Raw genomic sequence first — 27,924 nt, forward strand, 5'->3', positions numbered from 1 at the left:
AGCCACTGATCCTAACAGCAAATGCCCCCCAAACGAGACACTTAACACAGATACCCTCACAGGCTCAATCAACACAGAGGCAGCTAGAGTAAGCGAAGACCAGCAACGGTCCCAAGAGGCCTTCCCAGATCCAGGGCAGCGCATGCAGGGCCAGCACCAGTTTACACACACAGCATGAATAGCCATCTGATATAACGGAGATTTGATCCTACTGATTACTTAGCATCCTGAGACACAGACAGTATTCCTCCTTTTAATATTTCAAGCATTGAGTCCAAGACTGACAGGACAGAAAGATGTTTCGGTGGGGAAAAGACATTGTTAGCTTTATGAATAGTCAAGGGTTAGACGAAAAGATGAGGTGCAATAAAACCGCATAAATGAAGGGTACCAGGAAATTACATCTCCAGTTAAAGAACTATGACTTTTTGATGGTGCAAAATAAAACCTGATACAGATTATGGTTCCATTGTTAGCTGACAAAGGCTAGGCAGAAATTGAGTCCTTCAAGTGAGCTTCATAAAGCTTTTACTCATCTTTAGCACAAGACACGGAACAAGGACAGTCTACTAGTTACAAAGCATCCAGACAGATCTGCCACTTATTTTGTTTTCTGTTTTAACGGGGAAGACTTTAACCAGGACACACAAATCCATTTCAGCACTAAGAAGGAAAAAAACCACAACACCCCAGCCTATAACAGTGAAGTAAGTTCAAGGTGAGAGGGAACCAACAGATCAATGATAAATACGTATAAAGACTGCTATCAAGAAGTCTCCCATTTTGGTATGAGAAACACCACTGCGTAAAAAGCACTTAAAAACCAGACAAAACCTACACAACAGCTTTCTCTGACCACCTGGTGCCCTGCTATCATGAAAGCAGAGCTTCATTTGCTCTGAATGCAGACAGGTAAGAGAAAGGACTTGGAGTGAAAGGAGCACAATGAGATGCAGTTTGATGAGTCTGATACCGCAGAGGAAGAGAGAAATTGGGAGCAGCTTTGTGAGCTGGAAAGAGCTAGTAAACCCCAAAACTATTTAAGGAAGGAGACTGGTCCCACTGACATGTTGTCCAACATCAGGGCTAACATACACGCTTTCTATCCCAATTCCTCTCTGTTATGCCGGCACAACTGTTTGCGTGGGCTATGCAATAAACTGGATCAGGGAACTTAAGAGGCATAAAAATAACACTGCAAAACCCAGCACTCCCCTGAAAGAGCTGTTTCTTCGTGGAACTGCAGCCTAAGCAGGACAACCAGAAACAAAATAGAGACAGAGACTGGTTCATGAAGGGAAAACGGCATTTAAAGCCTGGGGAAGGAAGTGTCATTGGACATGGTGAAAGAAGTGGAGGAAGAAAGAGACTTGAGAGAATGGGGATTAAAAATCAATATGGTCGTGGTACTGACTGAGACTCATGATCAGCACAGGCAAGGATACAGCTATGGATCGGGGTGGGGTGGGGAGCCGCAGGAAAGAGTAGAGAGGAAGGAATGGGAATTGCTCAGCATAGATTCTGGGAGCAAAGAAAGGAAAGGGTAAGGAGGGAGGCCAAGATCTAATGAGAAGTCTGTGAATGAAATTCCCTGAAAGCCATGGAAAAGTGGCAAGATACAGATCAAAGGAGGAACAGAGGAGAGCTCAGTGTCAGGAAACTAAAACCAATGAGGTGAGGAAGAGAAATGGACGTAGCAATGGTAGAGCAACAGGAAAGTGAGGAAGTAACCAGAACTCAGAACAACTCAGAGCAGGACAGTGGGATAAGAAAGTGTGAAAAGAAAATTTTGGGGATGGAGAGAAACAGAGCCAAGGATACGTCTCAAGTCAGACTGAAGTGAATGTTTCACAGCTGCTAGAAGTGGCCATCCTACTATTGTTGCTCGGACTTGCCCTCTCCATTCAGCTGGCTCTGGTGACTCTCCGCCTGAAAATTAAGTCAATTCAATTCAGAAGCGAAATGAAAAACTATTTTTTGTTTTGTTTTTGCTAGGTTAATTTCTGCTGTATTTGGCAATTCTAAGCAATCTACCATGCCATCAGACAGGCACTGGGAACCTCTCAAGGACAGACAGGGGTAGGGCCTTTCACCTTCAGCAACAGTGATAGATCAACTCAGACATATCACATCCATGCACCTGTACTTTAACAAATGTGGCCTCAATGCTGAAATAGACAAAACCCCTTTCTGCATCTCTGGTTATTTTTAGCCATTCCCTAAGATTTCTTTCCTGCTGGTACAAGGACAGCACAGAGGCAGGGACGAGCGGGCCAAAGGAAGTATGATTCTTCCAGCAGGAGCACATTTAGGCCAGCTTCGAAGAACCATCATGAGATGAAGTATCAGGAGATGAGTGTGTCCTATGGGTTGGACAGTGACAAGCTGAAGAGGGAAAGGTAAAGAATTTACCAGGGACGAGCTTTTGAGTCTGTCCAACTACCGTTTGCTCCCATCCTGGTCCTGATCAAGGGTCATAGGGTTTGAGTAGCATCAGTTCTCTGACACCAATGGACATTGGTATCTCCTGGCAAAGTCCATTTCGGCTCCCCCTGTGCTGACCTACAGGCAGAGCAGCAACTGGCAGTTTAGCTTAGTTACTCCCTTATCTTCTGAGGCAGGGATGCACAAGGAAATGAACAACCGAGCTTTCAACTCTGCTCATGTTTCACAATGTGAAACACCACACGTTAACACCAATGTGATTACACAAGCTACAATTACTACATCTTCAGTTTTTCTTCATTTAAAAAAAAAAAAGGCAAGAATTTGCATGCTAAAAGTTACAACTATTAACAGAGCTGTTATGTCAGGGGTTGGAACTAGATGATCTTTAAAGGTCCCTTCCAACCCAAACCATTCTGTGATTCTATGTTACCCACACAAAGATTAAAGAAATGCAAATTTAAGAATGGATCAACAGACATTTATTTTGTTCACTACATCTAGAATGGCAATGTCATATCGCAGACGGAAGACAACTGCTTATCTGGCAGCCAAGACGGCAAACCACATCTTGGGGTGCATCAAACACAGTATAACCAGCCAGTCAAAAGAGATGATTATCCCGCTGTATTCAGCATTGGTGCGGCCTCACCTTGAATACTGTGTGCAGTTCTGGGCCCCACAATTTAACAAGGATGTGTAGGTCCTTGAATGCGCCCAGAACAGGGCAACAAAGCTGGTGAAAGGGCTGGAAGGCATGTCCTGTGAGGAGCAGCTGAGGACTTTGGGCTTGTCTAGTTTGGAGAAAAGGAGGCTGAGGGGCGACCTCACTGCTCTCCACAGCTTCCTGAGGAGGGGAAGGGGAGAGGGAGGCGCTGATCTCTTCTCCCTGGTATCCAGTGACGGGATGTGTGGGAATGGTTCAAGGCTGCACCAGGGGAGATTTAGACTGGACATCAGGAAGCATTTCTTTACCGAGAGGGTGGTCAAACACTGGAAGAGACTTCCTAGAGAGGTGGTCGATGCCCCAAGCCTGTCAGTGTTTAAGAGGCATTTGGACAATGCCCTTAATAACATGCTTTAACTTTTGGTCAGCCTTGAAGTGGTCAGGCAGTTGGACTAGATGATCATTGTAAGTCCCTTCCAACTGAAATAGTCTATTCTATTCTCTTACATCGTAGTTCTGAATGAAACCTTTTTGACAGAATTCTCAGAATGGCTGCTCAAAGTCCTACATCGTTGCTGTTGGGAGGTGGAAATTATGAAAGTAGAATAAAACCCCAAGTGTTCTTAAAAAAAAGCAAAGAGCAGCTCAAATATCAGTGAGATCACAAGGAAAGAAAACATACTGGAAAAGCTGTTCAGCTTTAAAAGGTGAAGTATCTCTTAAAATAGCCAGTATACGCAAGGAAATAGTTACAGAACAACTTCTAGGCCCCTTCTGTCTCAAGACCCAGCAAGCGTTACAGCGCAGAAGACGCTTGTGACAGCCCTACCACACGATTTTGCCACTCAGAACCTCCAGGTGCAGGGCTCCAGCTGCAGCTGTATTTCCATACAAAGCGTGCTACGCCAAAGTACTTGCTCTCTCTTGCTCCTCTGCAGTGCAGCAGCATGCCTCGTGTGTTGAGCAGGTACACTTAGTTGTTGTGCCAAGCTGTTGTTAGTCAGGGAAAGTTTATAAAAGTTACAAAAACAAACAAACAACCCCCCAATAGTTGGGTTTTGGTGGTTTTTGCTTTGGGTTTTTTTTGTTGTTTTTTTTTTTAAGGCAAATAAATTCCTTCATCCATTTCACACAGAAAACCCCAAGCAGATCTGCCAGTGTAACTGTACTACTATGGAGCTGATGTACACTGGGACAAAAAGTGGACAAACCAGGCTGAATAACCTAGACTAGATACTGCCAAAACACTTGGTATCACAAAACCATGGCCTAATGATAAGTTTAACTTATCTTGTTCAGTGGATTCATACACAATATAGATACTTGCAACGTGTATCAGTATGTTGATAGAAAGAAAGTGAATAAGCCATCAACACAAATATAAATAGGAAAGGCTGAATCAGCTCAAACAAGCGCGTAGTCAGGACTTCAGTACCAAGCCAAGCTACGGACCCGGAGCTTGATGTTGCTATTCTGTCAGCTAAGGCAGCAGCTTTGCTCTCTCTTCCCATTGCTCCCTCTTCTGGATTAAAAAATGAGAAGAGCAGACGAGCACAGCAAACCTTTCCCATCAGAGCTGCTGTGTTTGGAATAACTGAATGATCACTGAAACGCTGCCAGAAATTGAATATATATACTAGTGACTTGAACCTGGATTAAAGACAGGGAGTACTACCACTCAAACTGCTACTTCCAGAGATCTTATTGATACGGAACATGTAAGAGTTTAAGTGGGGGAAACTGAGCTGCACTGCAGGAGAGCCAGCCTGGCAGTCAGCTGCTCTCGGAGAGATCCCACTTCTGACATGACTGCTCTCAACATCAGAGACCCTGGCAGGTGAGAGGCCACAGCCTCACTGATCACAAGTCCGTTCTGCATCCCGAGGAAAGCTGACCGAAAAACAATAGTTTCGTGAAGCGTTTTGGTTTGACAAAGGAAAGCATGCTGCAAAGACCTAACCACCGCCTTTTTTTTTCTGCCCACAAACTTCACACTCGGAGCTACCAAAGAACACAGGCCTAAAAGCGCATATGGGACTTGAGCAGGAAAATAATAGACAAATCAATGCAGTATTTTTTAAAAAGAAGCTTTAGACCGTTTCATACGTGCAGCATCCTATCACATGAGATTTCTTTCCTGAAAAAGTCACTATAAAAAACACCCGTGAACGGCGTCATCGAGACGCCACACTGGCGCAGACCGAGCTGCGAAACACTCGCTTGCAGAGCCACGTTACTCCGACTTCAGGAGCGGCCGCGCTCCTCTACCACACGCCCGTTTCAGCACCTGAACGCACCGAGGCCCCCGAGGGGCCGCGCTCGTCCCCCGCCGCCGGGCGCCCCGCTGAGGTGCGGCGAAACACGGGGGACACTCCCTGGCCCCCCGGGGACCTGCCACCCGCGTTCGCGTGTTCCGCGGTGGAACGGGGAGCCGCCGCCCCCGAGCCCTCGCCCGGCGGCCCGGCGCGGCCCGGCACAGGGCGGGCGGGCGGCCCGGAGCCGTTGCCCGGGGGCGGGGCGCCCCTCGCGCCTTACCCTGGCTGAAGTCCTCATCCGGGTCCGCCTCGGCGCAGCGCGGGAAGCCGGGCGGCAGCGCGGGGCCGATGAGCTCGCGGGCCATGGCGGGGGCGGGGGCCGGCGCAGCGCGCATGCGCGCCAAGGCCGCGCGCCCGGCTCAGGGGCGCAGCCCGGTCCCTTCTCCCCCGTCCCACTCCTCTTCCCCGCTCCCCGCCCCTCCGCACTTCCGGCGCTGCCGGGTGACGTAATCGCCCGCGCTCGTCAGGAGGGTTTAACCCCTGGGCGAGCGGCTCAGCCCCGGAAGTGACGTATTTTGTAGCGGCCGCTGGTGTGGCCCCACGTGGTCGTGGAAGCACATCGCGGAGCAGGGGCTGCACCCGGGCGGCCGCTTCGGGCCTGACATGAACCCCTTCGCCTGGTACCCGCCGCCGCCCCCGCCGGGGCTCCCCCCGCCCGGGCCCCCCCCACCCTTTTTCTGCCCGCCGCCCCCCTGGGAGCCTAGCTTCTGGGCTCCCCCCGGGCCCTACCCGCCGCCCGGGCGCTACCCTCCTCCTGACAGCTACCCGCCGCCCAACAGCTATACGCCCGCCGACGGCTACTCGCAGCCCGACAGCTACCCGCCCGCCGAGAACTACCCGCCTGCCAAGACCTACTCGCAGCCCAAGAGCTACTCGCAGCCCGCCGACAGCTACCCGCCTGCCAAGACCTACTCGCAGCCCGCCGAGAGCTACTCGCAGCCTGCCGACAGCTACTCCCAGCCTGCCGAGAGCTACCCGCCCGCCGACAGCTACTCCCAGCCCGAGGGCTACGCACCTGCTGAGAACTACACACAGCCTGAGAACTACTCGCAGCCCGAGGGCTACCCACCTGCTGAGAACTACACACAGCCTGAGAGCTACTCACAGCCCGACAGCTACCTGCCACCTGCCGAGAGCTACTCACAGCCCAACAACTACCCGCCGCCCACCAAGAGTTACCCGCCACCCGCCGACAGCTGCCCGCCTACCGAGGGCTACCTTCCGCCTGACAGCTACACGCCACCCGCCGCCTGGTACCCGCCCGCCTATGGAGAGCGACCTCAGGGCCCGCACGCTGGTGAGGGGCGTGGGGGAAGTCGTCTCTCCGGCTCATGGACTCCTTCCCATCCCTCACTGGCAGGGACCCTGGGGCTGTCCCTAACCCTTGGGGGGCGGAGGACTCCCCCTCCCTCCAAGCATGTGCCCTGCTGTCCGTGCTGGTCACGCAGCCCCAGCTCTTCTCTCCCCCAGGCCCTTCCCTGCCACAGTGTGCCCACCGACTTAGGAAGGGGTGTGTTTTCCCAGCTGTACATATAACTGGCTTTTTTTTTTTTTTTGAAGGTGGAAATGGCAATTTCTCCCAGAAATGGCAAGGCGATCAAGCACCTGGGTTTAGTAAACGTTTTCCAGAAGAAAATAACAAGCCAAAGGTATGGACTGGGGTCTGCAGCACAAGAAAGACATGGACCTGTTGGAGCGGGTCCAGAGGGGGGCCACGAAAACGGTCAGAGAGCTGGAATACCTGTTCTGTGAAGAAAGCCTGAGAGAATTGGGGTTGTTCAGCCTGGAGAAGAGAAGGCTCCAGGGAGACCTAATTGAGGTCTTTCAATATATAAAGGGGGCTTGTAAGAAAGATGGGGACAAACTTTTTAGCAGGGCCTGTTGCGATAGGACAAGGGGTAATGGTTTTAAACTGAAAGAGGGTAGATTTAGATTGGACATAAGGAAGAAATTCTTTACAATGAGGGTGGTGAAACACTGGCACAGGTTGCCCAGAGAAGTTGTGGATGCCCCATCGTTAGAAGTGTTCAAGGTCAGGTTGGATGGGGCTTTGAGCAACCTGATCTAGTGGAAGGTGTCCCTGCCCATGGCAGGGGGGTTGGAACTCGATGACCTTTAAAGGTCCCTTCCAACCCAAACCTTTCTGTGATGGTGGCAGTCGTGTGGGGCTTGCCCCGTGGTACTACAGAGACGCCATAGTCTCGTCTAACATGCCTGCCCTTAGAAGAGAGCAAACGTATGACAATCGGTGTGCAAATCTTGAGCCCATTGAAAGAAAGATACATTTCAGTCAAATTCTAACACAAGTTTACTTTAGAAAAGCCCTTACCATGGTGATGCCCAAGTGCCTAAATTATATTAGCGCTCTGTTATATTATAAGGACCAGACAGCCAGATCACACTGATGTGTGTAGTGGGAGAAGGATCTCTGCTGCCCTCTGAGCTCTTAGATGTCATGTGAGAACAGGCATGGTCTGACTTGATGGGGAAGAGACTCAGGGCTGTAGCCTAGCTCTCCTCCCCGCCCTTGATAAATCTGTGGCAGCCTGGTATGTTTGCAGAAGCGATAATTGATGGAAAGGTGGTAGCAGAAAGAGCTGAGTGGAGGGCGCTTTGTTTGGAGGATGAGTGACTTGAACTTCACTTTCATGTCATGTTAGCTTATCTTTGAAACTTTTGAAACATGTTTTAATCGATGGCTTTATTAAAAAAAATGCTTGTGAAAGTGTTTCACACCTCATTAAAAATAGGAATACCTTGTAATCTTGTAACTGCAATCTTGAGATGATTTCTTCTTTTTTTTGCAGACCAAAAAGAAAAAAGAGCCAGTTTTCTCTCATTATTGTGATACCTGTGACCGTGGCTATAAAAACCAGGAGAAGTATGATGAACATATTTCACAACATAAACAGGTTGATGAGTTTGGCTTGTTTTATTTACACTTTGATTTTTAACTTTGTGCCTGATAAGTAGTTAGCTGTAGTCACTCTTTGAATGGAAGACTTAGCAAAGAGATTCCAGAGCTACAAAAAGTGTTAGTAGGGGATTTTTTTCTGAATGCTGTGTGTAGGGGAAGTCTCAGTTATATTTTTGGTTTTATTGCTGAAGTCATTTTAATGTCTTTCTTGTGACATATTGCTACGTCACCCCAGTGCTAGGAATTAATTCATTGACATCAGTATAGCATGTAAAATTTTTGTGTGAAAAGACTTTATGTGGAAAACATATTTTAAAAATCCACTCCTTATGCACAGAAGTATCAAAATTTGAAATTGGAGAGTGTTGCAAATCTCTCTTAGGTTAACTTCACGTTATCTCCAATTATCAGATACGTTGGCTTCACTGGTTATTCTAAAATCAGATGAAATTTAAAAGTACATTATCCCTTCTTACAGTTTTTACAGTCATGTTTGGTTTGAAACAGGGTAGCTTAGAAGTTCTTTATAACTAACTGTACAGGCATCTGGCACTGAGTTTGTTTGAAGTGTGCTGGAATGCTTGTTTATAATTTGTTTGCGTAACTTGGTGTGTCTTAAGTTCACCCCCTTATCTTGCAGTGCACAGAAGAAGGTTGCAGTTTCAGCGCACATGAGAAGATAGTTCAGATACACTGGAAGAACGTAGGTATCCCCCTGGGCCCAAAATATGAGTCTATGCAATCTTTACTGTAGTCCCTTTTCTCATTCTTCAGAGGCTTGCTTTCATTCTTCTGGAAGGAAAACGTATCAACTCTGAGTAGAATCTGTTGTAAGACAATATTGTGGATGAAAATAGGTTGAGTAGTATGTTTGGGTTTTTTTAATGGATTAATTTTGTAATCGCTGTGTGCAGTCTCACCACTTTTGGAGATGAAAACAGTGTGATACTACTATAGTTGACAGAATGATGCTTTTATTTTTTTGTTTGTTTTCTTGTGGGTTTTTTCCTTCCCCTTTTAAACACCTATGAAATACTTTTTCCTTAGGCACATGCACCTGGTGCTAAAAGAATAAAATTAGATAGTCCAGAAGAGATCGCTAGATGGAGAGAAGAAAGAAAAAAGTGAGTAAGACTTGTGACCTGCGAATGTGTTTTACTGTATTTTCCCTGTGTGATCATTAGATGACAGCTGAAAGGCAGTAGCAGCACGTGCTTGCTGCTGCTGTTCCTTTGACTCTGCAGAACTCCTGCGGTAGGGGTCTGTGTCAGAATGCCTGAGCCAGGAGGGTGCAAGCTGCAGAGACTATAATCATTTGGATGATTATAATAGAAGGCAAGACACTAACTGAGAAGGAAGTAGCTTTCCCAGGTGTTTGATTTGGTACCCCAGGTTAGGTGAATGACTTACTCCTTTTAGCCTGATCACTGAGACGTTTTAGGTCAGAAATGTGTGTGTTTGCTTGGTGGTTTTTTAATAGCTAAGAAATCTGGAACTATTGTACTGACTATCATTGTAATATATCCTGCTGTGTGCAGATTTCCACAGCTTAAGTTGTTGCAACAGGGAGTTTTCCTAATTTTTAAGAACTTTCTGCATTGCTTGACACTTTTCTACTGAAAGAGAACAGAATCCGTGACTGATGCTGTCTCAGGTAATCTAACTTGCATTGTACCTAGGGTGCAAGGTGAAGTTCCCATGTAAGCAGTATTTCTCATTATTTCTCATTCTGTGATGTGAGGTGGTATAACTTTTTTCTGTTGACCAGCATTGAAGTGTTTAAAAATTCACACTGTACTTCCACAGACCTTATCCCGCTGATTTTTTTTTTTCCCCTCACAGTTGAACAGATTAAAATCTACCCGTTTTCCAGCAGGTGAAAGATGCTGTAGGCTTTCCTCACTTCTGTTCTTGACTTAGAATATAGTCTTGCAAGTGATCAGTACACGGGTTTTGTTTCCGTGAGCAAGAATCCTATGTGCAGAGAGGGAAGTGATACAAATTTAATTTCAAGATCACTGGTGATGAGCTAGGGCAGAGTACTAGTCACCTGCTTTTTTTAAAATGAAAATAAACCCAGTTGTCTGATGCAGTCTTACTAATGAATCCAGCTTGCATTTATGTCGGAAAGCAATGTTAATGCATTCTTGCTTTGAACATGACTTACCTTAATAAGCTTTTCACAGTGGCTTTGTAAAAAAGAAAAATGAGTGGAATGTATGGCAGGAGATTTTTTTTTTAATTGCCTCCCATCACTTTTTGCTGTATGGAGAAGCAAAATTTCTCCCCATGTAAGTTCATCCCTGCAAGTTTTAACTTACCTTTGGACATGGCTTCACCTTTTTCTGCAAATTTCAGAAAGGCAAAGGGAAGTCTTATCACTATGTCAGCACACACAGCAGTCAACTATTGCACCTGCTGTTCATTTTTTACAAATTAAGATAATCTGTAGGTTCCCTTTTTTTTTTTAAAAAACAGCTCTTGTTGATACAGAAACAAAAATTTCCTTTCTCCTGTGTTTAAAATGCCATAGTTAACCAGACAAAAATTGCTTGAGATCTGTGCAAGTGCAAGTTTAGTGTTAGATTAGTTTTGGTTCCATGGTTTCCTTTTATTCAAAAGATACTTGAGGGCTTGGTTTTTATTTGCTTTCAGTCTACATATTGCTGTCCTTTTTTTCCCCGCAACAGTGATACTTACCACATCTTTATTACTTACAATATGAAGTGTTACCAGGGTTAGCAAAACCCAAAATGTCCTTAGATTTGCCTGTCTGGTGGCCTACACTTAATATTCTAACAGTAGCTCCAAGGAAAAACATCAGTACTTGTGTGCAGACTCTTTGCTACTCATTTTCAACTTTTCAAACACTTTTCTGTTTTGAGAGGTGTTTGGGAGGGTTCAGTCTGGTGGCTGATGCTAAGGTTTAAGTGTTGCAATGTTTCAGGCGTGTGTGTCAGTACATGTTCCACTGTATACTAGAACATTAGGGAAGCAGGAACTGAATGTACAATCATGTTTTAGGTACTGTTTGCTTGGGGAGTGGGTGCTGCAAGTCAAAGCAACATTTATCTACAGTTAATTGTAAGGATGATACTCTCCCCGAGATTGTTTTTGCTGAGTTTCTGAAGAATCTCATGGCGGATACTGTTGGGTTTTTTACAGATGAATATAATTTGGCTGTGGTACAACATTGCTGAAAGCCTTTGTTCACTGCAGCACAGTAAAATCAATGGAAATAAAGCCTTGTAGTCACGACCACCAACCAAAAAAGGCAATATGGGATTAGGACCTTCTAAGCCAAGGCCACTAGATGGAGTAGTGCTGTGGCTCATTTTGGTACTTCAGTCCTTCTGTGGGCATCTTGTTTAGCTGTAGTGGATGGGTGTAGAATGAATGCCTGGGTGGCTTTTGTTACTCTTCATACAGCAAGGAAGCTGTACTAACAGCTAAAGAGAGAAACCCAGCTGAAACTTTTGTGAAGCATTAATTGGGTTGCCAGGAAAGCATCAGTTTAGTACTGAAGGTCTGTTGTTGACTCACAGTAAACATTGCATTGTACAGAAAAAAAGGACACCAGAGGGAGTCTGAGCTATTAGGCAGTTTTTGGTTTATGGTGACAGGAAAAAGCCTTCTTCTTTCTAGAAGCTCCAGTCAGAGCTAAGAATGAATCTTTTTAGGTCATTAGTAGTTTGTTTCTAATTAGGTTGCAGTGATTTAACATGTATTTCCATGCTGCATCCCTAACATTCCTGTCTTGCTTGTTCTTTCAGCTGTTATAAATAATTACTTAGAGTTGAGATTTTTCTTCTTAATTAGCTGCTGTATTGCTCAGTTGTGTATCCTGCTTAAAATCTTTTAGAAAGAGCCTGTGTTTAAAGTGCAGCCTTACTCCTGTAGAGGGAAGAGAAAGGGGAGAGCTGGTAAGGAGCAAGTATCTCTGGATGAAGTATGCTGGGTTGGAATGCTGTTTTCCTGTCTGATTCTGTACAATGCCCTGTTCATTGCTGCAGCCTTCACGTCTCTGCTTACCTAAAGGACTCTTTAATGGTTTGTGGCCTGTTGAACCTGCTGAGCCAGGCAATCTAATTAAGCGAACAGCAATAGAGATGAAGTTCCACGGGATCTCAGGGTTTCCCTATGTTTTGCAGACAGATGGTTGTGAAGTCTGACATCAACTTTGGTGATTACAGTTCTTGTTTTGATTTGTCCTGTCTCTTCCAAGTGTTGAGAAATGTGCTGTTTTCAGCATATTTTTTCTTAAACACAAGCTTAAAGGGAATTTTGCGTTTCCTTAATGTGTCAGAATGAGGTATTGCTGTCGACCCGTCATCCCAAGTGAGGTCTGGGTCCTGCTAGCCCATCTGTTTCTAACCAACTCTTCTTGAGCAAAGGTTATTAGAAAGAATGTGGCAAGGCTGCTCTGGTGTTAAAGCGAATCATTAAACTTACTTTTGCTTAGGACCTAATATAACATTGGAGGATTTTCTTGATCTTGTGTTGCTTCTAAATTCTCCCCCTCCTCCCCCCCTTTCTTTAATCTGTTGGGGTTTTTTTGTTCAGTTAGGGATTGACTGCTGTGTTTCCTTGCAATACATCTTATAGGCTGAGCATGTGCTTAATGAATGAAGGCCAGTACTGTCAACCACACCACTTTTAATTAATTAGTGGTTCTCTAGTTGAATAATGATAATCCTAGAGTAGCTTGGACTACTCCCTGGTGTTACATTCATAGTAGTTAAATATGTAATAAGGAAAATAATTTCTTAGCACCTGGTAGAAGTAGAGAAGACAAAGCAAAGTAGAAGGAATGTGTTGATAGATCCAGGTAAACTTAGATACAATGAAGTTTACTCTGAGCTGCGGGGATGGATTAGCAATAAAACTGCCTCAGCTAACTCATATGGTAAAATCGCACTAGAGATGCAATGCTTGATAAAATGCTTGGGAGTCTTAGACCAAGATTTTATCAGCTCTCTGTTGGGCCATCTTTTTTCCCTTTGGGCTATCTGTGTCCCCTTTGCTGTTGGTTGTGCATATGCAATCAAGACCAGCTCAAGAAATTATTGAGGCGATTTGATCACAGTGCTGTTCCTATAAAGGTGATAAACTTGTATAGCTCTCGACTCAGAAATGCATTGTGTAAACTGCTATAGAAACAGGTCTCTTTTCTGTTAGACATTGGCAACGCTCTGTTTTTCCACTGCTTGCTAAGAGCTAGTTTACTCTGATGTTTGTGTGAGCAAGATAGAGTACGCTGGCCTATAAAACATGTATGACTCCAGCTAGTGCACTCATTTATTGGGGGGGGTGGGGTGGGGGGAATCTATTCACTAAGGTACACATGTTAGTGATTATGCTCAGTGTCACCATTCCCTGTCTCTGGACTTTGTTGGTGTATATGTAATATACTCAGCCTGAAAACCAGTTTGGATTATAGAAGTGTCTATGGTTGGAAACTGCAGCTGCTATGAAATGGGGCTGCCTTCTCAGGCAGTACTTGACTCCTTCATGAAATCTGCTGTGCCAGACCATCGCATCCTGGTTTAACTCCCTCTTTTACAATAAGTTGCTTAGGTTCATAAAGCCTTTGTGGTGACTGATGAAGCTGTCTGTATTCAAGCTCTGACAAGTTGTTTGCAGGACTTAAGTGCTGGGCTGCTACTTCTACTTCAGTGGTGTTTGTAGGTAACATTTTAAGAACCTCATTTTGTTAGGGGAGGAGGACAGCATGCCTTCTGAGAAGGATTCAAACCCAAGTCAGCTCGTTGGATTTTAACACATGGCCTTTTATGTGGAGAGATTCAGTATAGGCTCTTCCTTCTGCATTGTCACACCTCTGTTCAGGAGCAGTCCTCCTAAATTTAGCCTTCCTGAATAAGAATTCTCTGTATCAAAAACCCCTAAATTCCTCTCTTTGATTTTTGACCTCTCTTGAGTACTTTGTGGCTGTCCTTAGATAGTGAAGTTTGCAAAGTCTGCAATAAAGTTGTACCTCAAGACCATAATGTTTCTATTGTAGGCATCTGCCTCCGCTTAGGGTCTGGTTGAATTTTGCTGCCTCCATGGGTAGATCTAGCTGATGCTAGGTGCACAGACCTCTTTGTGCTGGGGCTGTGGTACCTGGTGAGATGTGGAGTTGTACTGGGGCTGGTACATTGGGGTGGGTGGGTAACTTTGGTCCATGCCTCTTTGGTCCACTTGCTCCTTGCAGGGACAACTGGGGTTGACTTGGCCAGGTCCCACCAGGACCCGCTGGTGGGCTTAGCCCAGCCTCGTCGTCACACAGCAGAGCACCTGGGGAGGAGTGAACCCAGTTTACCTTGTACTGAGGCTGGTGACCTGTGGACTTGAACGTCTAAGAGCTTACTGCCTACCAAGTCCTTAGATGGAAGAATAAACTAGCAGATGCTCATTTGCTCATTGTGAATGAAAATGAAACACTGCATGTGTGCTGTCAAAATAAGTATGTTTCCTGCACAAGGTAAAGGTAGTGACTAAAATGCTATTTAACTTCTGAGAAGCTGGAGAAAATAAACACAGCCACTGTAGGTGCCTCCAGATGTGCTTTTGCAGGTGTACTCAGACTTAGAACTTGATCTCTCTTTAGCTGTTAGTTACTGCCTGTGTCAGCTGGAAGGGTGGTTTAGGAGAAATCTGTCTGTCTTGGCAATGAATCGAACCGAAAGCATTCGTGGAGTCCATTATGGTGGCTCGGTGGAGGGAGTGGTAACTCATAGGAATGAAAGTGGGAGGCAGTCATGTCTCAAATCATGTTGTGAAAGCGTGTCTGAATATGTCCTTAATCAGCATAACTACAGGAGCACTTTGAAGACTCCTTTCCTCCAGGATTAAGGGTCTTCCCTTATGTCTTTAAATAAAAAAAAATTTCTAAGACAAGCTTGGGACTCTTTTGAGCATAACTATTTATTTTATAGCTCAGTCTCCTCCTGTGAGCCTTACTTGTGTGAAGGAAGGCACCTTATCCTAAAACTCTGGAGAGGTGCCAAGCATAGAGGTCTTTGTCAATGCGAAGCTCTTGAGATTAAATAATTCATTGCATGCTTGCTGTGTGCTGGGATTGTTATAACATGGATGAACAAATGTAGCTAACAGGGAAGAGCAGAGATAAAACATCACATCCCTATGCTCGCTTGAGCTGTGTGGTGGATTTCTGGGAGAAATCCAATGAAAATAGACGTCGACAGCTCGTGTTCAAATCCTCTTAAAGGAGACAAGTTCTGTAGCATGTTTAGGTGTGTCTCGTAGGAAATGCTTCTCACCTTTTTCCCTTGGTATGTGGTTGAAACTGTCTTGCGTCAATGTGACACTTAACATTCATGTTGTAAAATGGGGAAGATGCATGTGATAAGATGAAATAATTAAAGATACGTGTCCTTTTTGATAGCTATATATAGTGAGTAGCTGTTCCAAGTTTCTTGTTACTTCATTTTAGTAGACTCATCAAATATTTATACTTTGTGTTTCTATCCAGAAGCTGGTGGGGGTGCACGTGTGTTTCTCATTTACCACCTTTATCTCAAAGCACTGGGATTTAGCTAACTAATGTTTACAGAGCAACTAGCATAGCCATTTTTGGGCTTTGACAGTAATTTGCAGCAGGCTTTGCATGTTAGAACCAGCATGGCGTTTGTCCGTAGGGAGGGATGGGGAGGGAGGTGGGGAATGGAAGAGAGGGATGGTTTGGGAGATGGTTATAGCAGTAGATTTGTTTTGATCTGCATGACTTAGCAATTTTTCTTGAAGGTGGAATTAAAAAGGGGCAGTAATTTTGGTGAACTAGAGGTCAGTGTGCAAGCACAATGCTGAATATTGCTCGAGAGGAAACTTGTGTGCTTTTCCCGAGCTGTCACATTAAAGGAATCTTGTGCACCCAGAAGCTGTTCTTATAACCTTTTTTTTTGACATTACAAAAACTCAGCAGTTGGTTTGCTAAAGGCGTGTTGTACCTTTTAAGGTCATTCAAATACTCCAATTGAAGCACCATAAAAATAAAATTGCAGGACTAAATCCTGCTGTTATGTGTAGGAGCAGGAAGAGGGTCCATAAGCGTAACTGAACTGTTTGTCTGTAGCTTGTTTGATGATTTAGTAAATCTAATTGTGCGAATTTGGTAGATTTATTTTTTTTTTTTTTGCATCTGGGTATGTAAGCATAAATGCACTCAGGTTTCTTTTCCTCACCAATGCCTTTTTAAGGAGGAAACAGTCTGTTAAACTTCCATGAAACGTTTTAAAAATCTGTTATGTTTATAGAGGATGCTGGTTTGGTAAAGGGGGAATTGACAAAGTGCAGTGAATCATTTAAGAGTCAGTGAATTTTTTTTTCTTCTAGAAATTTTCCTACATTGGCAAACATTGAAAGGAAGAAGGCGATGCAGATGCAGAAAGAAGAAAGGGGAGAAGTGCTGACTACCCAACAATTTGGGTAAGCATTTTGAAACAAGCTTGTTACTTTCCTCCTAATGAGTTCAGATCTACACTCTCTTACTGTGGTCTCCCAGCACTTGCTGCTTCCACTGTACACACAATCTAGCTGCCCTTTAACAGAGGACAGGTCATTTGGCAAACTGCAGATGTGATGTTCTTTTGTCTTCATAGTCCACTTCAGTTAAATTAAACAATAATTGTATTAGAAATCTGATGTTCTTGCTGAATTCTGCACTCTGGCTTGTTTGAGAAAACCACATTCTAGTGGCTATTCATTAGATCAGCGTAACCTTGGTCTCTGAAAAAGAAACAATGGGAACGGAAGTCATGCAACATAATGAATCCGCATGGTCTAATCCTTTAATGCCTGAAAATGGCCAAGAGAGATTTTATGAGTGGATTTGGCTTCTTATTCTCTCCTTTCAGATGATAAATCAATAATCAAGGGAAGAGGAGAGGAAGATTTAACTTTATTTTCATAGCTTAAGTAGCGCTACTTCTTTTTTCTACCCTCTGTTATCTTATCTATCTGCTACCTTTGTTCTGAGCCTAATACTTAGTCCTTTTGGATTTTTATCTGTTCTCTCCCTTATATCGTGAATTACTTTCCAGTGTGGTCTTTGTTCTTTTCTCTTTCCCTCAGTGTCAGTGTTATGTGGAATCAGCTAACCTCATTAGCTCTACTTTATGGCCTGTGGGAAGGCTTTTTAAAAAAATGCTATAACGATCCACGCTCCTAGAATATCACTTGTTTAAACCAGAATGACTGAGCTGGAAGGCAGGACCAGACTCAATTCTAAGGGGCTCTTGCTAAATACCATTTGCTGCTGCATGGAAGTGAAGCTGGAGCTTGCCTAGTTGTTTGTTTGTTTTTTTTTTTTTTAATAGGGGATGACACCAAACAAAATAAAACTTGCACCATGGTAAAGCGGTTGAACTAGTGCAGAATAGGGTTCATGTCAGGCTAGTATAATTTGTTAAATGGTGACAGTGCAAATTACCTTGGTGCAGCAGGTGCTTCAGAAGACCCAGCGCTTGCCTACTCCCTCCAACTGGTTGCCTTTCATGACTTTGCAAGGAAAGGTTTATAAAAGACTGAAGTAAAACTTCCTTCAAAGGATATAATGTTGCAGAAGTGCTTTGGACCCAAGGAACCAAACCTAGGCATTGAGACTAAAGCCGCAAACATATGTAATATTACGTTTGCAGATTCTTAGGAGCAAAGATGAGTTTTGCTTGTCACAGTAACAACTGTTTGGTGTCTACAAGTTTATTTGGTAACTCTTGTGGCTGTAAGTCGGATGCATTATGTAGTCTTAAATGTCCATCAGCAATTACTAACAAATGTAATAATACGGAACTTTGTATCTGGAAAATTGTTTGGGAAAAAAGCCCTCAAAATTATAGGTTGTTTGCTTTTCCTTAGTGACCTTTAACTCTGGTTGATTCTAGAAATCTCTTCTTGTTTCCCCTCCCTTCCCTGAGCTGCTAGCACTATAGACTTGATGAACTGTCCAAAAAGCTGTTGTTTCTGCTTTGTATATCAACAGTGAAGATTCTGAAATTGGTGCTTATTTGGCAAATTTACTGATGCATGAGGCAAAAATAGAATACAGCTTGTTCTCTGCAAGCTGTACTGTTAAAGCAAATAGCTAAGTAAGACTTAGAAAGGATTAGATACTTAACACTTCTACGACGCTTTCCATTTGTGGTTCTCTGAAGTGCTTTACAACTGCTAATTCTCAGCATCCCCGCGTGTGAGATTAGAGATGCAGAAGGACCGCTTTGGTAGTCTGTCTGGTGTCTTGCAACAGCTGATTAATAGCGCATGGCTCTTTATCCCCTCTGAACGGGAAGAGAAGAGTAGTATATCTTTAACAAAGGGAAGGCAGATGCCAGGCTGATGTTTGTTGGGATGTGTTTGTGACCTTGGGGTTTCTTTCTGGGTGTTTGAGGCCCCAGGGAAATCAGAATGTTGTTTTTAACCCTTGGTCAAGGACAACGCCTCTAATTGAGCCTATATTTGCTCAATATCTTCTAGGTTATACAGCAACATGCTGAATTTAGAGCCTGGTTGTATGAATTCAGAAATGCAGTTCTCTGTCTAGGTGGAGTTGAATTATGGGAGCTAATATTAGCTTCCTTTTGTGGATGAGAGACTGATGCACACACAGGTGGTGGCTTGCCTCTTGTGCCACAGGAGCACTATGGTGGATGACGCTATCGGGGCTGAGCAATCAGTGTTAGACATTGTTGTGAAGTGACTGGAGAATGAAATGAAATATGTTTTGTTGTGATATAAAGCCATTTTGAATGCTATGGCGGCCCTGTTTTCCTCTCAAGAAGGACTTAATTAGGCTGGAAAGGTATGGAAGAGAGGAATGTTGGTAATGGGAACGTTTCTGTACAAGCAAAGAAGTGGGTGGCTTGGAATGGCTGTATGATGGAGGTCTAGAAAAATTGCATAGATGGGAAGAGGTGAATAGAATGCAGTTATACGCTGTTTCTTGTAACTCAAGAAGGATAGGGGTACCAAATGACTATTTTAGACATCAGAATTAAGACAAACCAAAAGAAGTCCTTTTTCACAAAATATTAACACCTTACTGCAAGATTTCGGGGATGCCAGACATTCACACAGCATCCCACAGCATGAGACGCAAAACCATCAGTGTCCTGGGAGCACCTCTAGTCAGAGAGGGTCTCTAAGTGGTACACCACGGCGAAGTAGGTGAGGAGAAAGGTGACCATTCTCCCTGCTTTTATGCTCTTTTTTTCTTTCCTCACATGTTCCACTGGCTGCTTATCACTGACAAGGTATCAGGTTAGAAATACACCTGTGAGACTCCGCTTGCAGATGCATGACTCTAGACCCAGGGAGAAGTTTCAGGAAGAAGCTCTTGCTCAAGTATGGTATGATACAGTTGACTAGGGATAACAGGACCTCTGCCATGCTGTAGGTGAGGCTGGGGGAGAGAGTACTGAGCAGAACGAACCATGGAGCTCATTCAGGACAATAGATCTTGTATGTCTTTTGTGGTTGTAATGTGCTGATGATTAAGTTGCAGTCTTGTTTTGCTGAATTAAGTTTCTGTTGCTTGAAAATAAGTATTTTCAGGAAGCTTAGGTTGTCCCTTCTATATTTGCTGTTCTGTCTAGGTCACACCTATTCTTGTATCTAGACTTTGAGAGTTTGCTAAGCTCTCCAGGTACCTTCCTATAAACATGTTTTGTGTTTATAGGATAACCTTGAAGATTATGGAACCATGGAAGATAAGTGGAACCAGCATGCTGTGCTCTTCCCATATTTTAGGACTTGTTACTTTGTTTCAGGTTTTTAAAAATCCATTGTCCTGATAGAAGTTTCTTTTATTCCTTTTCCATCTGAGTGAAAAAGATGAATGGCATGTTAGTTGGAGGCGGGAGTAGGCAGTCATTGCGACTGATGGTGTCAGATGGCTGAATGGATTTAGTGCAGCAAGATCCTTCTCTGAGCTGTAACTGGAAAAAGGAGACTTCAGTAGTGGAAGTATGCTTATAGTAGATGCTTCCCTTTTAATTCCACGTTCTCCCTGTTTTGAATGACTTAATTACTTAAGTGAAGGGAATATTTGTTGACTTCATAATCTGAAATGAAAACGCTATGTCCTCACACTGTAGATGATCAAGGAACTTGCTTAGCCCATGTACCCTTTGCCTTGTTAAAAGATAAAAGTCATGAACTTCAAAGTCTTCATTTAGGTTCCAGCTTTGTCACATTGCCCTGCCAATGAGATGAGCTGTGACGGCCTGTCCGGTCTGTCACCACATGTTAGCTGAGCTGGAGTAAGTCCTGGCATCACGCTGTGTTGCTGAACCTTAAATGTGGGCCTGAGCCGTTTGGTTACGTCAATTGATTTTATTCTCATAGTTTGTAATTTGTATGAATGAGTTTGTGTTTCTATTCTCCAGCAAAATGAAGGGGATGTGGAAACCTCCAGAAAATGAAGAGAGGCTTGGGCAGCAAGGAAGACAGAGGAGAAGACAAAGGCGCCCGTTCTGGAAGAAATTTAGGAAAAATAGTGGCGATTATAATGGACACAGAACTCAAAATGAAGCCAATGGACCAGAAAACAGCATGTGTGAAAAGGAACATGAAAAACAGCGTCCTTTGGCGGCTCAGCCATACGTGAAGGACATGGACCCTCTCAGTCTTCTGGCAAACAGTGATGTTGGTAAGATGAAGGAACTTGGAGAACTTTTAAGTAGTACTGCTGAAGCAATTACTGACCTTTTGTGTAACTAGCAACTTCTGGGGAGAGCTGGAGATTGCCAAAAACATGTAAACTCTGTCCTTGATTGAAAGAGGGCTAACTGTGCATGTTTAAACTGGGAAAACTCTCTCTTAGTAGAAGATTGATGCAGAAGGCTTTGCATTATTCTTGGAGAAGAATACTGGGGAGCCTGTTGTCATACTTATCTTCTCATTGTTACTAACAAAAAAGCCCAGGATTGCTGTATTGTGGCTTGAATAGTGCCAGGCCTAACAGGGTCATAAGCTTGAAGGTAGTCCAACATCCCTGTGCCTAAAACTTGCACTTAGAACTTCCTTTTAAATGGAAACTTCTATAGAGAGATATCCTGATTCAGGACATGGTCTTCTAAGAAAATTCCCAGTGTGATTATTGTGAAAGAGTGGGTCAGTGCTTTATCTAAAGAGAATGGGGTAAGTCTTGCATTTCGGGGAGCTTCTGCCCTAGTAAGCTTGGCCTGTTATGGAGGAAACTATCTCAGTAGTCTAGAGGTCTTTGAGATACATGTGTGTGTCTGACTGAATTCATGTCCACATGTGCTGGTAGGAGGAGCTAAAACTAGTAGACTTGGCTGAGATACAGTTTGGAAAGAAGCTGAAATACAAAGTCATTGAGGAGGAAAAAAAATTCTGATTTGCAGAGGCTGACACAAGAATGTTTAAGATACTACCAGCATTAAGCACTTCTACATAAGTTTGCATGCAAGCCAAGTTGACATATAAACACGCAGGAAAAATCTAGCAGAGTACTTTTACGTCTTTCTGATTTTTCTGTGAGAATTAGGAAGCATTAAATTTTATTCTGTATCATCAAAAAATACTTGATCTGAAGGGGAGAAGATGTTGGGAGACAGGATGTAGGTGTGTCTTGGATTTGAAAAATAACCACACTGGATACTTATTTACCTTAGCTTTATTTGTTTTAAAATACATTACTAGCTTTAAATCAATATTTAGCTAACAAACTGAAGAGGGTTTCTGGGCTTTTAATGGAGCACCTCAATTCTATCTTTGTTTTAACAAGTACTTTACCATAATAATCTTATTTTATCTGTAATCTCCTGATTAGGAATGCTTTTTTTTGTCCAAAACACTTAGCTGGGAGAGGCAGCAAAGGGAAAGTAGTTTGGGCCATAGGGAAGTGATGCTGTACTAACTTCAGGAAGGAGAAGAAAAGAAATAGCATCTGAGTTGTTTTAAGTTTAGATGCTAAAACTTTTGCTTGCTAGTCAGGGTTTTGGAAGTGCTGCCATAAAATTTGTGTGCAGTATTACACATTCTGACATAACTACTGTACAATAGTCTAAAGGACATGTACCAATTTAGGTTGCTAAACTAACGTGTAAAATAAATCTTTATAAAGCCAGAAGAAGAATGAAGTACTTCAACAGTCAAATTATGTTTTAAAGACTATTAAATATCCCTTTGTGGTTTTGAAAATAACAGTATTTAGAATGTGAAAACAAATGGATTTCCTTATATGAGTTAAGTGAATTACTTAAAATGTCAGCGTTTTTCTTTTAATTCTGGGTTTTGCTGTATTATCTAACTTACTCTCGATAACTCTCCATATGTGTGTGTTCTCTGAAGTATTGCTGCTTAGGTTTTTTTGGTGAGCACGTCTTGTTTCCACATGCTGGCAGCAATATAAACTCTCCACATACAATTATTTATAATATAGCCATCAGTGATGCAGTACTCTTAGAATATGGCATGTAAACTGACTTATACTCTAGCTGTTTTAGCAACAAGGCTAGAATGCATCCCCTGGAAAGACATCTGATGCTGAGTTTTTCCTCTTGAAAACATAATCTTCAATTAGTGGGAACAAGAACTCAGCACCCCTATGCAATTTGTTTATTCCACTAATCTCTGCATGTTGAGAAATTTAAGTATGCTTCAATATAACTGTATTTCCCCGCAGCATCTGTGTTTTACTTAATGATAAAAAGTCTAATTATTCCAAAGTACGGCTAGTAACTTCTGTTATAATGGGTAGAAAAGGAATGTGGTACTTGCTTATTACACATTATTAAAGCCAGTAGCAGTTTTTTGTAGTATTGAGAAATATAGTCATAACAGGTAATAACAAACACAATATAACTAAGTAGAATTTTTTAAAAAATCATACAACTGAAGTCCGTGATTTTACTGTATAGGTACATTTTGTTGGAGTATTTAAACCTTTCTAACAGTAGCAGCCCCTTCTCTAAAGGGAATGTATTTTTTGCATAATGCATTCACTTAAGTTCTGTTTAGTGGCTAGTTCCTTCAAAGCTAAGAAATTGAATGGGAGATAAGAAAACATACTTTTCCTCTTGATTTTATAAGCAGAAACAAGGTAAGATGATGAGCCTGTCAGGTGTAAAATTTTGAGGGATCTACTGACCAGAAACAGTCAGTTGTATTCAGTAGTGCATAACACTTGCTCCAAATGTGTTACTCAAAGAGGAAATGTATTCCAGTAAATGTGTTTTCCTAATTTGCTAAAAAGCAAATTAAAAGTAATTCTTTAAAATTCAAAGAAAATAAAAAGAAGAGGTACCCAACCACAGTATGCACTCAACATTTTGGATGAGATAGAAAAAAGCAGCAATGAATCAAAGTAACTTGAAGTAAATGCTATTTTTATAATTGCTTAAGTATATGCAGGTGCTGTGTATTCTCCATTAGAAAAATGCACTGTGTTTAGCATGAGCTTCCAATGTAATTGCAAATTGGCATGATTACAAAATCAGTGAGAATCAACCTTTCTCAAAAACAGCTCAAAGTAAAAAGAGGCAGGTAAGTAGTTTAGATAAATACCTCTGTATTTATCTAAAAGTTGTTTTAGTGAACAGCATGAGCTCCAGTGAATCAGATTGCCAATTGTTAATGATATATTAGAAGAGAATAGAAGAACATTTGTTATTTCAAAATAAAGATCTCAAAAGTGTTTATTTCAGTAAAATCTTGTTAAGAAGTGTGAGGCAGCTTTACTGTGGGGCAGGCTTAGACAGACAGGGGATGGGAGAGGGCGCAACTCTTTGTGAAAGTAAGATTGCAGCCAGTCTTTTTCTAGAAGTCTCAACAGGCTAGTTTCTCAAAATGTTTCTAGTAGTGCGGGGGGTGTGTGTGTGTATATATATATGAAATTCGTATGCAGGCATGTTACTGAAAAGCATTTCCTGGTTTTCCTGCTAACTCTAGCACTGTTCACCTGAGAGTCTTTCTGAGATTTTAGTGCATATAGATCCTTTGTTTCAAACTAAAGCCATCACAATTTTGCACATTTACTTTTAGGAATCTTTTTGTGGTAGGGCTCTGTTTTCCTAGTATCCTCAATTTCAGCGTTTTTGGTCCACTTGCCTCCTATCTTCCTGGTATTCTGTTTTGGGGTAGTTTGAGACTGTAATACCTTGCTTACTTGTGCATGCCCATAATGCTCTGCAGGGATTTAAGTATCGAACAGTCTGAGGTACTGCTGAAAACCGATCATCTAATTTGTAGCCTTGGTTCTCAATGTACCTTAAGAACTTTTTTACTATCGAAAAATGTCTTTGCTCTTAAATTCTCACTTTGAATGAGCCTAATTCTCCTTCCCCCCTGCCCCCTGTACCTGACTGGCTTTTGAATCCTTCTCCCCCACCCCATGCCTCTGCAGGACTAAATCCAGCAAGACTTCCAAAACGTATTATGAAATCCTCTCTTTCTCTCTTTCTTTACCTACACTTGATAATAAAACCTATAATTATGTTTGGTATGTGAAGAAAGAACCAGAAAGCCCAAGCTCTTGTTCAGGAAACCTTTTTGCTTCTGTAGCTTTGCTGGCAGGACTGTAAACCAGCGGTGAGACGACTTTGCCACCGAATGTCTGTAGAGGGTAGGTAAATGTGGGGTTTTTCTATCAGTCCACAGTGTTGAGCAATGGTGCCCAACATCGAGCTTGTGTAGTGGTGAGATGGGGATTTAGCAGCAAGGCTGGCTGTTGGCATGCAGGAGTATTGGGAAAGATCCCTCTTGCCTTTTCTTTCCCTGCAGAATCCGACAAGGACGAAGCCGCAGCCGAAGACGGGAGGCTGGGATTGACTGTTGTTCCCAAACAGGTCACCTCCGCCCTGAGTTCGTTGTCAGCCAACTATGGCAGCGCGTCCGACAGTGAGCCCGAAGGTGCGTAGAAGCGCGTCCTCTACCCTTCTCCTCTCCCCTTCTACCCTACATCACTGCGCTGGTGTGGACTGCAAGCAATGATAAAACCTGATCACAAATCACCCTTTTTTGGGAAGGGTGGGGGGCTTCACCTCTCCTGTATTTGGTCCTTTGCCATGTCCCATCCCATTGTCCAGCCCCTGTGTATTTATAAATACAGCATTTATGAGTGCAGTAGCCCAGTGGTAGCTCTTTACGGCTGTGTCCCCAACGGCTGAAAGCTGTGGTTTATCAGTCAGAACCTATATAGTACTTAGAGTTTCTTGAGAAAAAACTTTCAAGAGAAATCAAAGGTGTTGCAGAAGAAAATACAACATGTAAGCTGTGGCTTATGTTTAGCAAAGATGTTAAAGTAATGGCAGTTCAGTGGCTATATCTCCAAAACACTTGGCTATGGAAATGCCTTTTGCTTTCTGGCCTGTCTACCAGTGCTGTAATTCAGAGCTGTCTTATACCTGTTGATTTTTAGGCTTATACCAGTAAAGAGAGAAGCTTGTTAAAAGTTGTGCACAGGGATGTTTTCACAGTCTGTGTACAGATCCTTTCCAGTTTGCTTTCAGTGACAGTGCATGCTAGTACTGGTGTAAGCCATGCATAAAGACAGGCTGGGAGGAGTAAAAGGATATGCCATTATTCTGCTCCTCGTTTCCCCATTCCTCCCTCTTCCCAGTTTTGAGCACTAAACGGGGTTACTGGGTGAGCCATTGCTTGTTCCCAGTATGGTGATAGCTCACGGTCTCTGAGAAGCACCCAGACAGAACACAGCATTTGTGCAGACAGCTGGTGCACGGGGATGGCCTTGTCCACTTGGCCTGTACCGCGTCTAATGCCTTTCCCTCCCACCTCCCCCATAGTCCTGCAGCATACTTTAGAAAGCCTCAAACAGTTTTCTGAAAGACTGGGTGGGGTTTTTCCCCCCTCTTTGCTTGCCTTTTCTCAGCAGCATGTCCTGGGTTGAAGGGGGGGCATAGAATGTCTTTGGTTAGGGTGTGTGTCATCGAATTTCCCAAGCCTTTTTTCCCCTAGTTGGGGAAAAAAAAGCAGCCTGTCTTCAGTCTCGCTTCAAATCATGTTTGAATAGTGCCAGGAAAAAGCTGTTCTGCTCACCCTATGAACTAATTTCCATGTCCTTAAGGACTTTTTCCATAGAAGGCTGCTGGGTGTTGCAGTAAGACTTGAACTCTCTAGTACTTGGATTGTGTGCTTCGCTGAGTGTATGCATCAGTGTATGGTAGAGAACTGCTGCTGGTCCTTGTTTTTGCAGGTAGTTACTATGCATTACTTGCCCTAGATGGCCTACCTAAAGTTACAGAGAGCATCTGGCAGGCAGGGAATTGAACTTGGGCATCCTCTGCCCTAACTGTATCATGATTTTCTCAGCAGCCAAATTTGCAGCAAGCTATATTGTGAAGCGGAAGCAATGTACTTTCTAAGTGGTAACAAGGCAGAGGTTTGAAAATCTTGGTCAGCTCTTACTGCTTCTATTTTTCTTTTTGTATTGCAGAATTTCAGTATCTTGTTTTCCTTTCTGTGAATGTTTAGAGATTATTCTTTGTATTTTAAAAGAAACCGCAAATCCAAACCAAACAAAACCCTCCCTTCCTCCAAGTAAACCTTGAACATCTTCACATCAGGTTATGTGAGCAAGAATAGTACTAACAAACTGCCAGTGCATGGGGATATAAGCATGTTAAATAGGCTTTTAAGTTTGAGATGAAAGTGTGTTCTTTTTCTTTAAGAAATCCCTGTCAAGACTGCAACAAAAGCTGAGAAAAACCAGGCTGCTCTCAGAAATACGCCTCAAACTACTTATGTTCCTTGGAGTCGAAACCAGAATCAAAAACGTCCAGAATATGCAGGCACGACGTTAAGAAGCTCAAATTCAAATGCACGTCCCCCCAGAGGGCCTGATAACTGGGGCAAGAAAACATTACCTCTCCTTCCGAAGCGCCGTCCAACTCTGCTGGAAATGGTAACAGTCTTAGTGCTAAAATAATGCCTCCTGTACAAGACTAGTACTATTTGTGAGCAGTTCTCCTCTTCCCTGTGGGAAGTTAGAGCAGTCTGTTAGCAAAGGTCCTTTCTTAAAAATAGCGAAGTGAGCATTTCACTCAGAGAAGGTGTAAATGCTTAAATAGACAAATAGAAATACCCTCGTGTGCATTCAGGTAATGACTGACTTTGGTGAGCACGAGATGACAACTTAATCATGTACCTAAAATGAGCTGCACAAAGGACAAAACCTTTATTCCTCCCTCTCCCCTCCCTGTGGTAGTATCCAGTAGGTTTTGTTTGTGTGTGATCCCATCAGCCTTATTCTGATCTTTCTCCCTTTGCTCCTGGCTTTGCTATTCAGCTGCCTTCCTCTGACCGAGGAGCGCACAATTTTTTCAGATGCAGTCAAAGAGATCTTGTTGATAAGGGTGTTGGTGACTTAACCTGTAGAGTTGTGTTGAGCTGCAGCCTGCACGTGCATGGGTTTCTTCTCTGTAGGCATGTTTAGATCAATCTGAGGAGGTGACAGCACTGGTACCTTGAAGAGTAGGTTGGTGTCTCAGAAAGGTAAAAAGAGGTTTGTAGGGGTGAGTCCAAGGTGTTATGATTCTGTTCTCAGTAACAGTGCAAAGCATCCTGTTTGGAAGCTTGGTGGC

The 27,924-nt window shown here is 43.2% G+C and overlaps 2 protein-coding genes across 4 annotated transcripts in view; one reads left to right on the forward strand and one right to left on the reverse strand.

The window, feature by feature from the left end:
- GPALPP1 (GPALPP motifs containing 1) overlaps positions 1 to 5,741 on the reverse strand; it is a 19,055-nt gene extending 13,314 nt beyond the window's left edge. For 2 of the 3 annotated variants that reach the window (XM_050915156.1, XM_050915155.1), the window contains exon 1: positions 5,648 to 5,741. In XM_050915156.1, coding sequence (XP_050771113.1) covers positions 5,648 to 5,732 — 85 coding nt within the window. In that variant the 5' untranslated portion in view covers positions 5,733 to 5,741. Of the gene's footprint in view, positions 1 to 4,026; positions 4,093 to 5,647 lie in introns of all 3 variants that reach the window. The other variant, XM_050915154.1, reaches the window with a different exon arrangement.
- Positions 5,731 to 27,924, forward strand: part of NUFIP1 (nuclear FMR1 interacting protein 1) — a 27,164-nt gene continuing 4,970 nt past the window's right edge. Inside the window, exons 1-10 of the mRNA XM_050915176.1 lie at positions 5,731 to 5,873; positions 5,949 to 6,724; positions 6,988 to 7,076; positions 8,235 to 8,339; positions 8,985 to 9,047; positions 9,392 to 9,468; positions 16,700 to 16,792; positions 20,746 to 21,008; positions 25,106 to 25,234; positions 27,013 to 27,245. Coding sequence (XP_050771133.1) covers positions 5,731 to 5,873; positions 5,949 to 6,724; positions 6,988 to 7,076; positions 8,235 to 8,339; positions 8,985 to 9,047; positions 9,392 to 9,468; positions 16,700 to 16,792; positions 20,746 to 21,008; positions 25,106 to 25,234; positions 27,013 to 27,245 — 1,971 coding nt within the window. The remainder of the gene's footprint in view (positions 5,874 to 5,948; positions 6,725 to 6,987; positions 7,077 to 8,234; positions 8,340 to 8,984; positions 9,048 to 9,391; positions 9,469 to 16,699; positions 16,793 to 20,745; positions 21,009 to 25,105; positions 25,235 to 27,012; positions 27,246 to 27,924) is intronic.

The sequence above is a fragment of the Gymnogyps californianus genome, chromosome 1, assembly GCF_018139145.2.
Source record: "Gymnogyps californianus isolate 813 chromosome 1, ASM1813914v2, whole genome shotgun sequence".
Lineage (NCBI taxonomy): Eukaryota > Metazoa > Chordata > Aves > Accipitriformes > Cathartidae > Gymnogyps > Gymnogyps californianus.